A 14,291-nucleotide genomic window follows, 5' to 3' on the forward strand; every position below is an offset into this window, starting at 1 on the left:
GGACTAATCGGATAGATGACGAATGAGAAAATAAGCAGAATTTCCTACATTTAGGAAGCTCTCATCTCATCTACATACGAAAGTTTCGATTGCTCATTCGGTAGTGGTTGCACTTGCATGATTTTTAAAATACAAGTGTATTATTAGATGATCGAAAAATAAGATGGGAATACTTGTACCTACAGAGACAATCCCCAAGATAGCTAAGCAATTGTCCTAAGAAATAAACGGTTGAAGTTCCCAATATCGTTGTTCCATGAGATATGCATGCTAATCGCAGTCTTTTAGAAGCCAACGAGAATTTGCAGAATTTTTGTAATCCGCTCAGAATCTTGCCAGATTTGAATGACTTTGCACCAACTGGTGTATATTCTGCATCTGAGCTAGGTCGGTTTGTGAGACCTATCCGATCTATTTCAAATCGGCGTTGATAACAAATTTTGACATCAAACTCTTTGGTGAGCATCAGATGATGGTTTGACAGCAAGGCAAATAAGAAATAACTAGCACAGCTATGTCTATAAAAAGGATGCCCAATAAGATGCAGAGGATTCGATGATATGAGGAACTGCGTGACATTGTAATATCTAACCTTGCTTTGAAAGACACAGCCGCCCAAAGCATCTAGAACTAAGAATGCGTTGAGTGTTTGGGCATTGTGTTGTATAATAGGATGGCCTTTTTGATTCTGGAAACAGAAACCAACAGTTGGAGGTCTAAGCATTCTCGGTTGGCGGACTAGCTAGAGCGGGGGCTGATTATCAGAGGCCACGGTCCCGAACAATTGATTACCTAATCCGAGCCAATTTTTTCTTTGTCAATTTTGTGATCCCCGCCATCATTACCACAACGTTATGACCCCTCAGAGAAAATAAATCTTACACATTAAAAAAAAACCAGCGACTGTACGCTTCGGAGATCATTGCACAAGGAAAGAAAATATGGCCGAAAATATTTACGACGAAATCGAGATCGAGGATATGACTTATGATCCAGTCCTACAAATTTATCATTATCCATGTCCATGTGGCGATCGATTTGAAATCGGTATTGCTGATTTGAGAGATGGCGAAGACATTGGAGTCTGTCCAAGTTGTAGTTTGATGATCAAAGTTATTTTTGAGGTGGTAAGTTTCACTCTTTCTGATGGGGAAAATTGCTCGAAGCCAATATGATAGTATACCATTATGGCTTGTCTCATGTGAAAGATATTCTTGATCCATATGCTAATCCTGCTGTGACGTAGGATGATTTACCAAAGCCGGAAGGAGATCAAGGTGGCCCTCAAGTGACGATTGCGACTTGAGTAGGTTGATGAACCCAGGCTATATATATCATGCATCGACCCGAGAATGAAGGTTTTGCTGAAGATGGGATAATTGAGGGTATGTGAAAGTGAGGACGGAAATACTTTCCAAAATATAATTCGCGCCCAACGATGAGCGTCCAATCCAGCGTCATTCTGCGAAGAAACATTCCGCAAGAATAGAACCAGATTGGATCAAGCCAAGGTCACAGGGGACAAAAAATAAAGAGAATTAAATCTCTTGGAGAAGCTACTGTTTCTATAATGAGCAGGTAGTCAGAAATTCAGACTCTGTTCATTATCATCAGGCAATGCTCAAATTAGAAAGCTACCTCAATGTCTCATTGGTTCCCTATATTCATGAATCTCAAGTCGTGAAAATACCACTGCCAGAAAACGCCGGTTGATGTTTCGATCTAGAGCCCACCATTTGCAAAAACAAAAAAAATCGTTCGCGAGATCCATCCCTGGATTTGTCTCGAATTTGTAACGTGATCACTCATCTCCTTGGATATCAGGAGTGTATGAACTCGATAAGTCGACGCCGACCTCATTCAACAGCAGTTCGTTCAAAGACGACCCATCCCTCAAGTATATCCACTCCCCTGATCCTGTGCCTTCTTTCGAATCTTGACCCTCACTCGTAATCACAAAATCGTAGCGCTTTGGCCCGGATGTGGGAGAAGAAAGCCAAATTTGTTTATTGGGTGGCTGCTTGTTGATGACATAGGTGCCGATGGGTGGAAATGAGAGTGTAAGAACTCCAGCCTATATAGAGATCTCAGTCAATCCTAGGGAAGCACCTCATAGAAGACGCGTGAGCCTGAAGAAGAAACGTACGCTGTATTCGACATCAACATCTTCCCTCTCCTCTTGCAACTCCTCCAACTTCTCAACCATCATATCCATGTACTTATCCGATAACTCATTATATTGTTCTTGACTGAGCTCAGCAGCTTGTTTTGGTTCTGGATTGCTTTCCAGTATCTTAGGTTTAGGATCCTCGGATTCCGGAGACAATCCTTTGCCTACTTTGCTCGAAATTGTGATAGGGCGGAAGGTTTGATAAACAACACTTGGTCGAATGGTTGGAACTGTTCGACCGCGCGCAAGGAAATTTCGAGAGGTGCCACATTGGCGGGGCGCATTGCGAAGAATCTTTGCGAGGAATATGCGAGTCATTGTTTCGTTTGAATGGAATGATTTGTAAGGTAGAAGAGGGGATTGATGGGATAGGTTTTGGGTGGATAAATTGATCGTTCTAATTCAACTTCGTAGGGGGGGGGGGGGGGTTGATAAACAGATTGGTCGCACAGAGCTCAATTGAATTAGGCTTTGAGCTAGCTACCCCACGTTTTTTCGCTTCATTGGCATATCGGGATTTCCACACCACGATCCTATCATCTGCATCGTGTTCAGCCTTCTTTTGTCGGCTTTCAACATATTTCTTTGCAAACAACAAACCCGTTTGGTTCTCAATATACTTGCACTCAAAGATGATCAACGCAGTTCTTGTCTTCAATAATGCTGGGCAACCACGGCTTACAAAATTCTACACACAACTAGTGAACACCAGCCACTCACCATCCTCCAAATAATCTTTACTAACAGCCCAACCAGGAAACATCAGTTCAACAGCGACTTATTTCAGAAATATTCACACTCGTCTCTAATCGTCCTGCGGGCTCATGCAATTTCCTTCCGCTTCCGCCCCTTCTCGCCTCCTCCTCCACATCCAAAACAGATTCGTCTCCTCATAACGATATCCCTTCCCTCGTCACATATCGCCATTATGCGACACTATACTTCATCATTATTTCAACATCTACCGAATCACCGCTTGCTCTTATTGATCTGATACAAGTATATGTGGAGGCACTCGACCGTCTATTTGAGAATGTATGCGAACTAGATTTGATCTTCAATTTTGAGACGCTGCATGCAACTTTGAGCGAAATGATCGTGGGCGGTGTTGTTATTGAGACTCAGTTAGAGAGAGTTGTGGAAGGGGTGAAGGCACAGGGAAAGGTAGCAAAGAGACCCTTGAATGAAGGAAGGGGCGGAGCATTAGGAGGCATGGGAATGGGGGGGAATTTTGCCTGGGCTACTCGATGAAAGCTAGCGACTGTTTTGGTTATACCCAAGACCAACTACAATAAGAGAACGCCCATCATTAAGCAAGACCACATGGTTGCAAAAATACTTGATCGAAGGCTGGCAGCGAGGAGCATATCGGAGGGCATTTGTAGAGGGCATCTCAACACTCTCAACACCAAAGTCGGTTCATCAGCTGGAATAACATAAGTCTCACATCTACTAGTTATTTATGAGCACAAAAGAGGCCCAAATGTTGTCAGCACATCGCTCTTCTTAGTCGCAAATGCATCACCGCCAAAATGTGCTCTCAACATTTAACGATGATCCAAGGTTACAAAGAGTGTCCTCGAGCAAACGAGATCTATTGAAGGATTGAAGAGAAAGCAAGGATGTCTTGAGGAAGATTTCTGGTCCATGCATCATGTACACTTCCGGCCCATTGGTATTTAACGCCTCCACGCCGAGAATATACTACTACAAATTATACAATATCGCGACGTTCTAGCATAGCTTCGAAAACATGACCTGTGCTTCAGGTGCTATTCTTTGCTACAGGTGATACATCTTCGGCTTGATTTAAACGTTTGTGAACTTGATCCTTTGACCACAGTGATCCTGTAAGTCCAAAAAACCATTCCCGAACCTATGATTCGTCAATATTTCGTATCTTTATTAAATGCATAGGTACTCATACTCCTTGAAATGGTGCCCCCTCGTGAACCAAGTTGTCCTTATTCCAATCCGCGAAGAGCACTCCGTAAACTATCACAACTGTTTCCCATATATCAGCATTCTGTAATCTGATGCACCATCTCACAGTCTACCCACATAGAATAGAACTCAACTGTGCGACTTTAACAGCTTTTGTCCATTTCGGTCTCGCCCACTTGAGCTTCGTTCTCCTTTTGTATCTTCGTTCAAGTCGAAATTGATGCTTTTGTGATAATTTCGAGAAATCGGGAGGCCACAGTCTTTTCGCCTTATAAGGATTTGCATTCGGATCGTATGGTAGCTCTAACCGGGTCTGCTGGGCAGCACGTCTAACAAGTGTGCGGAACATTTTTATTGATGTTATAACTCTAAAATCGTTTCAAGCTTCATTTGAAGCTGGACAAGACTGTAATTATTTTTGGCCTTAGGCATTAATGCATAAACATCCCACCAGCCCGCAATTTCTCAGTTGGTGACCCGAATTTCAGTGTGGTCTCTCTGACTCAGTGAAACTTCTAAAGCAACAGCATATACTCTGCAGAGAGGATATTGAAAGGGTTAGAATTTCAATATCGCAATCATGGCAGCTGTTGAAGCCACTGCAAAGGCTTTGGAGAATGCCACAATCTCCAAAACCAAGGAGTTGAAAGGCGTAAGTACCCCTCAATTGGCTGATTTACAATAGTTACTAACCACGAAACCTTTTAGACTGAGAAGAGAGACAAACTTATTGCAATCGAGAGAAAATACCAAGCACAATGGGAGAAGGATGGTGTATTTCAACCAGATGCTCCTTCAACTTCCGATGTTCCCCTCCACTCTGTCTCCGCCGCAGAGTTGCGCGAACAGCACCCTAAATTCTTTGGTACCATGGCATATCCCTACATGAACGGCACTCTTCATGCTGGTCACAGTTTCACCGTCAGTAAGATCGAGTTTACTGCAGGTTTCTCACGTATGCAAGGGAAGAGAACTCTGTTCCCTATGGGTTTCCATTTGACAGGTTTACCTATCAAAGCAGCCGCCGACAAGCTTGTGAAGGAGATTAAGCTTTTCGGAAAGAACTTTGAAAACTACAAGGAAGAAGAGGTTTCGGAAGAGAAGACAAATACCCCTACACCAACCACCCATCACGAAGACGTCACTAAATTCACCGCGAAAAAAGGAAAGGCTGCCGCAAAAGTTGTTAAGATGAAGTACCAATTCCAGATCATGGGGGCACTGGGCATTCCATTGGAAGATATCCATCAATTCGCAGACCCACATTACTGGGGTGCCTACTTCTCTCCTCTGTGTAAACGAGACCTTACGAATTTTGGAGCTCGTATTGATTGGAGGAGATCATTCGTTACAACTGACGCCAATCCATATTACGATGCTTTCGTTCGATGGCAGATGAATCGCCTCAAAGAACTTAAGAAAATTAAGTTCGGAAAGAGATACACAATTTACTCCCCAAAGGACGGACAACCATGCATGGACCATGATCGAAGTGACGGAGAGGGGGTTGGCCCACAAGATTACTTGGCTATGAAGTTAAAGGTCTTGGAATGGTCGTCAGAAGCCGAAGCTGCTATCAAGGATAAAGTCCCAGCGGATGCGGATATTTTCTTCGTGCCCGCTACTCTTAGACCAGAGACGATGTATGGTCAAAACTGTTGTTTTGTCGGACCTAAGATTACGTATGGTGTTTTCAAAGTTTCAGAAAAGGAATACTTTGTAATTACCGATCGCGCGGCAAAAAACATGTCGTATCAAGATATTTTCTCTGAAAATGGTAAAGTCGACAAGGTTGCAGAGATCGTTGGTTCAGCATGTGTTGGAACCTTGGTCAAAGCTCCTCTCTCTGTACACAAGGATGGTATCAGGATACTTCCTATGGAATCGGTCCTTCCTACCAAGGGTACTGGAGTTGTTACCTGTGTACCATCTGACAGTCCAGATGATTATGCGACTATTATGGATCTCGCTAAGAAGGCGGAGTATTATGGTATCAAAAAGGAATGGGCCGAATTAGAAATTATTTCTGTCATCAATACGCCTTCATTTGGAGATATGTGCGCTCCGTTCTTGGTGAAGAAGCTCAAGATTGCCTCACCAAAGGACAAGACAAAGTTGGAAGAGGCAAAAGAGCTTGCTTACAAGGAGGGTTACTATCAAGGTACCATGACATTTGGAGAGTTCAAGGGAGAGAAGGTGGAAGTTGCCAAACCTAAGGTCAGAAAGCAAATTATCGACGCTGGTGAGGGCTTTGCATACTCAGAACCCGAGCGAAAGGTCACTAGTCGATCTGGAGATGATTGCTGTGTTGCATTAATGGATCAATGGTACCTTGATTATGGAGAGGACTCCTGGAGAAAGGAGGCCCTCGCACATGTCGATTCTGGTTTGAACACTTACTCGCAAGAGACCAAAAATGGATTTGAAGGTGTCCTCAACTGGCTCAATCAATGGGCCTGTGCCAGAACTTATGGTCTTGGATCAAAACTTCCTTGGGATCCTCATTTCTTGGTTGAAAGTTTGAGCGACAGTACCATTTATATGGCATACTACACCATTGCTCATTATCTTCACAACGATATCTTCGGTAAGACTCAAGGTCTTGCTGGAATCAAAGCAGAGCAGATGACAGACGAGATTTGGGATTATGTCTTTGCTCGTCGGGATATCAGCGATGAAATCTTGAACCAGAGCAAGATTCCAAAGGAAACTCTTGAGTCTATGAGAAGAGAATTCGAGTACTGGTATCCACTTGACCTTAGAGTATCAGGAAAGGATCTTATTCCTAATCATCTCACTTTCTTCCTTTATATTCATATTGCCATATTCCCTCCAGAGTACTGGCCAAAGGGTGTCCGTGCCAACGGTCACTTGCTCTTGAATGGAGAGAAGATGAGTAAATCTACTGGCAACTTCATGACATTATTTGACATGATCAACAAATATGGTGCAGATGCCAGTCGTATCGCGTTAGCTGATGCAGGAGATGGAGTTGCAGATGCCAATTTCGAGGAAGACGTTGCTGATAACAATGTTCTCCGTCTCTACACCCTTCGAGAATGGTGCGAGGACATGGTCAAGGATCAAAATAACCTTCGTACTGGAGAGAAGAACGATTTCCTTGATGCGCTCTTCGAGAACGAAATGAATGCTATCGTTCATGAATGTCGTCAACATTACGAAGCAACAGACTACAAACTTGCCCTCAAATTGGCTCTTTATGACTTCACAGGCGCTCGTGACTTCTACCGTGAAGCCAGCATCGCTGCCGGAATCAAGATGCATAAAGATCTGATCTTCCAATATATCGAGCTTCAAGCTCTTCTTCTGGCTGTCATTGCGCCTCATTGGTCTGAATACATCTGGCTCGAGGTCCTCCACAAACACACTACTATTCAAAACGCCCTTTACCCTGACGTTCCAGCTCCAATTCCAGCTCTCAGTGCTGCTCGTGACTACGTCCGCTCTACATCCTCGAATATCACTTCTGCAGAAGCCGCTCAACAAAAGAAGAAAGCAAAAGGGAAGGACATCGGATACGATCTCAAGAAACCCAAGAAGCTTACCATCTTCTCTGCCGCTAAATTCCCTGTTTGGCAACAAAAGTACATCGACCTTGTTCGCGAGTCTTGGAACCCAGAGACAAAGACTGCTAATGACAAGGAACTGAATGGAAAGATTGCTAAGATGGGTGAAATGAAGAAAGCTATGCCTTTTGTACAAGTCTTGAAGAGGAGATTGCAAAGTGGTGAGGCTCCAGAGCAAGTGTTTGAGAGAAAGTTGGCCTTCGATGAGAAATCAACACTCAAGAACATGGTAGCTGGCCTTAAGAAGGCGGCTGGACTGTCGGTGATAGAATTAGTCATTGTAGATGGCGAGGAGGGTGGAAAGAAGGGTGTTATTGTCCCAGTTGAGGGTGGTGAGGAAAAGGAGTATGGTGCTTTGCCAAACATGGCTGAGCAAGCAATTCCTGGCGGCCCAACCTTCTTATTCGAGAATGTTGAGGTTTAAGCAGTAAATTAGATATCAAATTGAATTGTTTTAAGTAATCTAGATGTTTCAAGTCATTTGAATTTCTTAATGATGTTATTAATCGGATCTGAAAAAGTTTAAAGCTTCCAAGCTCTCAAGGTTTTAGATTTTGATGATTTGAAAGTTCAAATTTAGCTCACAATTCTAGATTCCATATGTTCTAGGGAAGGAATCCAATTTTTAATTCGGCGCCCAAGAATTGACGCATATGAGATGGATAATTTGGCCCTGTTTCTCCGTGAATTGAATTCAGCAACAAAAATACTGTACCCTATGGTGGACTCAATGTTCAACTATAGGTTTGAGCATACAGCTAAATTTAGATATGTATGGAATGTAGTTGCAGAATGGGTTGATTGCGATATGAAGAGATCTCACATTCCGAATGCGTGTATGGAACGATGATCGCGGCTTAGAGTGCTAAATGGCAAAATTTGTGAAGTTACTCTTTTCTTGTGGTGAGATCTAGATTGTTCATAAAATTCGGTTTGCGTGTGAGTATTTGTTTGTTCACGGTTATCTGTTTGGTGGTCTTCGTAAATCTTTCTCGCATGAATTCCGATTTCTCAGTACCTTTACTCTTCCTTATTTACAACTATTTATTCTTTGTTTTTTTTAATTTGCTTCCCGAATTTTCATTTGTTATTGTTATGTGCTTAGAGCGATCACTGAATTACTGCTTACTGTAAATATATAGAATACTAGTTAAGAGCTGCTTCAGATCATGCTCCTGGGAGGATGGCACGAGTTGTTCTTTTACTCTTTTTTGGTTTATCATTTTGCACTTCTTGGTATCTGATCACTAGGAAATGCGCTGGATACTTTCCTTTGCGATAAAAGCAATGGAGGGTGTAAGTAGTGTGTAGGTAGCCAAGAGGATCGTAAAAAGCTTGAAAATATTGACGGTAGAAAGTTCGCAGGTGTATAGAGGGCGCGGAGACACGAGCTAAATTAAACTTCGCTCTTTACAGAGCAGAGAGAAACAAAAATTCGCAGACATAAGAAAGCATTGAAGACCCGAGAATTGCATGCAGCAATACCCGAGTTCGGCATGCTGAAGAATGCGGACGGCTTAAGCGAGACTCGAAACATTTCCGTCGATTCGACGTCTGCGAACAAAAGTTCCATCAGCTAACATTAAAAATTGGGGATCTAGATTGCGATGGGTAATCCCGATTTAGAAAGGGGTGATGAACACAAATAGCAGGATTTTTGATGGGTTCAAGTACGGGTTTTCGAAAGCGGATATTCAAGGGATAAAGAAGTGGATTTGCCTACTATCAAGTTTGAGCAGGCAGTCGATCCGACAATCTCAAGATGTTTCCATAAATAACTTTACTCCTATTTTGGTATCTGTTTTCGTAATCCATACAGAGGAAGCTAAAATCATGGATTGCTTTGTTCACGCACTGGTATCTTACCATCCTCTACGTTTTCATGATGAGGTCTCTCCAAACCTATCCCTAAACCGAGTCTACTCCCGCATCCATGGACGTCATATACGTGCAAACGATTCCATTATCTATAGATAGGACAATTCGCTCCCCTGAACTCCCGCTTGCGGTAATAATCGGATAAAGAAGCTCTCCAGAGAGGTGACTGTATATAACCATGGCAATCATGTCTGAGCCAGGCTTTGATCTCGTGAAACTTTTCTCATCAGATACCTTCGTTCTAAAGTTCAGAATTCCGATACCTCCCTCTTTCGAATTTTCCAATATCAAGCGTTTAGAACTACACTGTCAAGATGCGTTTTCATTACGCTATCGTAGCGGGTCTCGCTACCCTTTCGCTCGCTGCTCCGCAGGGTGGAATTCAGGATCAAGTTGATAGTGCCCTTGCTGAAATCAATGCTAATACCAATGGAAATGGCAATGGAAACGGCAACGGAAATGGAAATTCAAATGGCAATGCCAACGAGAATGGAAATAGCAATTCGAACAGCAACAGTAACACCAATGTCAATGAAAACACAAATGTGAATGTCAATGATAACGACAATGGACACCATAGTTCCAAACCCGTCAAGCCGACTTCTGAAAAACCTCCACCAACGACCATCAGAAGCACCGTCGTCATTACTTCTACCATAACGGTCCGTCCAACCAGTACCGTTCAGCCCACAACTCGATCAAGTTCTTCAACTGGCTCTTCAACTGGCACTCGATCGGGCGTCACAACCAGCCGAACATCAACTTCCAGCACCAGCAGAAGTACCTCTGGGTCGTCTTCAAGGACTTCCAGCACTTTAAGTACTTCGAGAAGCTCTTCTTCTTCCACTTCTTCTTCCTCCTCCTCATCCTCCTCCTCATCCTCGACGGGGTCTGGAACTGGTACCCGATCTGGTCTTACAACCAGTCGTGAAAGCTCCCGAACAGGTAGTGCTACAGGCGGAAGTTCCGGTGTCGTCACCACGACTACTCCTCCACCGGTTACCACCGCTACCAATACCGGAAGCGGAACCGGTGGCAAATCCGGCATTGTTTCTACACCGGCAACCTCGATTGTTCCTCCTCCCCAGACAACCACGAATGTGGTTCCACCTCCTCTCATCCCAACCACGAATATTGTCCCACCTCCTCTCATCCCAACAACCAATGTGGTTCCGCCACCCGTTGTAACCAATACAGGTACTCAACAAGGCAACGTTGTTCCACCACCCAACACCAATTTCCCCGAAATCACCATCCTCCCCGTCCTCACCACAATCACCACTGTCAACCCACCTATCACAACCATCACCTCTATCCCTATTGTCCCCATCGCTCCTATCGTCCCTCTTACCATCTCAGCCAACAACAGAGTTCAAACCGTCCAAGGTGTCGAAATCACCGTCAACGGCGAAGCCACTGTTGTCCCTGCCACCGAAGGGCCCATCAATATCGTCTCTACAACCGTTGTTTCGGGACTTACCCTTACGACTACCATTCCCGCTGGCGTCATTACCACCTTTACATCTGCCGGGCAAACTTTCACGACCCTGGCTCCTGGAGGCGGACCTGCTGAAACCAGTGCTGGAGCTATTCTCGGACAGTTTACCGGTGGTGCTGAGAGAGTTAAGGCACTTGAAGGCGGTGCTGTAATCGGACTTGTTGGATTTGCCGTTGGAGGGTTGTTGTTACTTTAAAGTTTCCATTTTTAATTTTTTTGATTTGATGTTTTGATGTTTTGAATGGTTTTTTTGAGACATTGCTTGGATTTGGATTTTTTGGATTTATCATGTTTTGCGTTGATATCTTAAACTGGTATTGCTTGCGTCTGATGCTTTGTTTGCGAGAGTTTTCACGGGGTGGTAATGGACGAGAGGGGGACACAATGGATACCTATTGCGATGGGAATGATCGTTATGATTATTATAAATATACGGCAAAAAGCTAATGCATTGATGTTTAATTTAGATACACATGAACTTGGCATCTGGTTATTAGTCTTAATCTGAGCGTGCGGTGTCTATTATTTGTGATGCACTTCTTCGAGAGAAAACGCTTAAAAGTGCAAGATGTGTGTGGGGAAGCAGAGAGATTCTTTTACTGATTCGTCATCGGTAGTAGTATTGTATACTGCATGCAGCATCCCGCCCATGAAGATATGCATCAAGATAAAGAAAGAACATGCACAATTCTGTGCATACATTTTCCCATACTCTGGTATGTGTAAGACGCCCAAAGCGATACCCTGTCAACATCAGTACAACTACACGTCAACTAATCATCACTCCATCTCTTGCTACTCACCTCCCGCCTGACTTTGACCCACTATACCCACCCATCACTTACTCTCATCTCCCTTTCACCTTCATTCATCATCCGCAATTTTCCATTCAAACTCGGGTTCAGATTGAGACATGCAACAAAACCTTCTCCACGCCCATTCCGTCGCATTCCCCCCCCCCCCCCCCCCCACACTTTGCCTCCCATCCAATACCATGCACCGCACAAACTCGGGCCCAAATTCAGACATGCAACAAATTCCTTAATTCTCCTTTATCGCCCGTACTTCTAAACTTCTTTCAACCCCATTCGCTAGTCAATATTCATGAAGGAGTCTCATCGTACGACATCACACTATTTCGCTTAGAAATCGTACGACTGTTCTTGGTGGTGGTGGTGAGACGCTTATTTTTCCTATTTTGCCACTTTCGCAGGGGCCAAGAGGAATAGGCGAAGGTCATAAGATGTAGATGCAGTACATTTGATTAGTAGGGTGGGTGATGGAAGGAAGATGTATTCTATCAATGTGCAATTCAAGGAAGTATTTACGGTGGTTGAGCATCATTCACAAAAATTGTAATATATTAAGGAAGCCATATGATTTTGTAAAGTGTAATAAAATTGGAAGAACTAAGTTGGAACTGGAAGACCGGGAGAAAAACGAAAATCAACATACGCTGTGGAAGGCAATTTGCCTGGTTGGAGTAAAAAATCTATTGAATATGTTAGCAAAAGGTGCTTCCAAGTCTTTTCAAGAATATAATGATGAAGTTAAGAGTAATCAGACAGCAGTTGGTACTTTTTTTGTCCACATAGAAGATTACAGAACAGGTCTGTGAATAAGGTATATCATCATATTACTCTCCATCCTCCGATAAAATGAAAACAAATATGCTTACCAAAGTTGTATCATCCAAGCTTCCTTTTTTTAAAGAATGAATCCATGGTTCTTTGAGTGGAGTCATGTTTTAAGCTTCCTAATCCACCTCGGGTTTTCTTGAGCCCTTTGAGGTGATCCATATTATTAACAGATTTTATTGTGAGTGACATGGTAGCCTCGACCCTGTCAACAGCATGATTTGGAAGCTTCACTGTGTCCTGAACATTTGATTGATTATCCAATACTGAAGGCACAGAACCAACTTTGGAAAATGACACTTCTTGAATAGGTTTGATATCCAGATCCAAGAAGCCAGTATTGGACCAACCACCAAGATATTCTAGACCACGTTCAGGACGTGGAACATCAGGACCAATTGAGACATTCTTTGGATTGAATCGTCTTAAGATGACTCGCCAGAGATGATTCAAAATGATACCATGGGCCACGATGGCAATGGTATGATTATTGAGATTGTCTTCATCGATGTAGAGAAGGTGTATCAGATGCTCATCGACAAATGTTTCCATCCGCCTCTTCATCGATTCCTTCGACTCCACATCTTTGAATCCTGGATCCATTCGGTGTGCCTCGGAATGAATTTCCTTGCCGGGTTTGTTTGAATTTTTTGAACGTTCATGAAATTGTTTCTTTTCATAGTGACCAAAGTCTTGTTCTCGAAGAAGCTCGAGCTTTGTCACTTTGAAAGAAGGGACATTATCCTGAGCAACGAGAATAGCTTCTGCTGTCTTGATAGCTCGTTGGAGATCGGAAGAAAATATATGGGAAACTTTCGAAGCTGCGAGATAGGTGCCAAGTCGATTGGCTTGCAATACGCCATGGTTCGTTAGTGCAGAGTCTGTGACGCCGGCACTTGAAAAGGTTAGCTAAAGGAAGATTGAAAATGTTGCAAAGCGGAATAAGCTTACTATACGTTGGCAACATTATCGACGGTCTCGCCGTGCCGAATCAAAAGAAGCCTCATCCCGCCATATGGGAGAGGAAAGAAACAATCATCAATGGAATTTTACCATAATTGGTCAATTATACAAAGTTGTGTGTGTTAATGATTATTTTAGGGACAAAAACATTTTATGGTTGCGAAGAAAATGGAAAATTTGATTTGCCGAATTCGCTTAGTCATCATACTAGTTGCATTTTTACTCTAGGCCGCATTTGAGCCGATGACATGTCAATCGGATCTAGCTGTCTTGCGGTTGTCATCCTTCCTCAAAATATGCATTCAGCATTTCACTATCATGAATCAGAAACTTAGTTTCCTCCAATCGCACTTTTCGAGTATCTGATAGTTCGGTTCTCTAATGCATGATGGTGTGTCACCATGGATTCCTCACCTCGAAGCTCAAGAAATCTACTCGGAGCTTGAAAACACGGGAAAAAAGTTAACATCAAGATACCTGAAGCTAGGTTTGATATTGAATAGTCCCATTATTTGCAATTTTGAGAGTAGAGGAATGCCCTTTACAATAGGTGAGCAGAATGTTGACAAGTTAATCGATTCTTTCACGAAGTACAGACACTCTATACATGGTTC

General features: G+C 43.2%; 7 protein-coding genes across 7 annotated transcripts; 4 read left to right on the plus strand and 3 right to left on the minus strand.

The window, feature by feature from the left end:
• Positions 1-941: 941 nt before the first annotated feature.
• Positions 942-1,621, plus strand: Bfra_010985 (putative diphthamide biosynthesis protein 3 protein; the record flags this gene model as incomplete). Its single annotated transcript, XM_037341314.1, has 2 exons — positions 942-1,127; positions 1,247-1,621. 2 exons carry the CDS (start codon positions 942-944, stop codon positions 1,304-1,306), a joined length of 246 nt encoding a protein of 81 aa, XP_037188733.1. The 3' UTR covers positions 1,307-1,621.
• Positions 1,622-1,801: 180 nt separating this feature from the next.
• On the minus strand, positions 1,802-2,488 carry Bfra_010986 (putative mitochondrial iron uptake protein; the record flags this gene model as incomplete). The annotated part of the gene is made up of 2 exons (XM_037341315.1): positions 1,802-2,074; positions 2,147-2,488. The coding sequence occupies 2 exons, from the start codon at positions 2,486-2,488 to the stop codon at positions 1,802-1,804; spliced, it is 615 nt and encodes a 204-aa protein (XP_037188734.1).
• Positions 2,489-2,802: 314 nt separating this feature from the next.
• On the plus strand, positions 2,803-3,421 carry Bfra_010987 (putative ap-3 complex subunit sigma protein; the record flags this gene model as incomplete). Its single annotated transcript, XM_037341316.1, has 2 exons — positions 2,803-2,871; positions 2,927-3,421. 2 exons carry the CDS (start codon positions 2,803-2,805, stop codon positions 3,419-3,421), a joined length of 564 nt encoding a protein of 187 aa, XP_037188735.1.
• A 514-nt stretch (positions 3,422-3,935) lies between these two features.
• Bfra_010988 (uncharacterized protein) lies at positions 3,936-4,463 on the minus strand (the record flags this gene model as incomplete). The annotated part of the gene is made up of 3 exons (XM_037341317.1): positions 3,936-4,046; positions 4,098-4,174; positions 4,232-4,463. 3 exons carry the CDS (start codon positions 4,461-4,463, stop codon positions 3,936-3,938), a joined length of 420 nt encoding a protein of 139 aa, XP_037188736.1.
• A 231-nt stretch (positions 4,464-4,694) lies between these two features.
• Positions 4,695-8,125, plus strand: Bfra_010989 (putative leucyl-trna synthetase protein; the record flags this gene model as incomplete). Its single annotated transcript, XM_037341318.1, has 2 exons — positions 4,695-4,766; positions 4,823-8,125. 2 exons carry the CDS (start codon positions 4,695-4,697, stop codon positions 8,123-8,125), a joined length of 3,375 nt encoding a protein of 1,124 aa, XP_037188737.1.
• Positions 8,126-9,893: 1,768 nt separating this feature from the next.
• Positions 9,894-11,273, plus strand: Bfra_010990 (uncharacterized protein; the record flags this gene model as incomplete). The annotated part of the gene is made up of 1 exon (XM_037341319.1): positions 9,894-11,273. One exon carries the CDS (start codon positions 9,894-9,896, stop codon positions 11,271-11,273), a length of 1,380 nt encoding a protein of 459 aa, XP_037188738.1.
• A 1,492-nt stretch (positions 11,274-12,765) lies between these two features.
• Bfra_010991 (putative phosphoglycerate mutase family protein) lies at positions 12,766-13,721 on the minus strand (the record flags this gene model as incomplete). Its single annotated transcript, XM_037341320.1, has 2 exons — positions 12,766-13,609; positions 13,666-13,721. 2 exons carry the CDS (start codon positions 13,719-13,721, stop codon positions 12,766-12,768), a joined length of 900 nt encoding a protein of 299 aa, XP_037188739.1.
• Between the last annotated feature and the right edge of the window lie 570 nt (positions 13,722-14,291).

The sequence above is a fragment of the Botrytis fragariae genome (assembly GCF_013461495.1).
Source record: "Botrytis fragariae strain BVB16 chromosome Unknown tig00000223, whole genome shotgun sequence".
NCBI classification, from domain to species: domain Eukaryota; kingdom Fungi; phylum Ascomycota; class Leotiomycetes; order Helotiales; family Sclerotiniaceae; genus Botrytis; species Botrytis fragariae.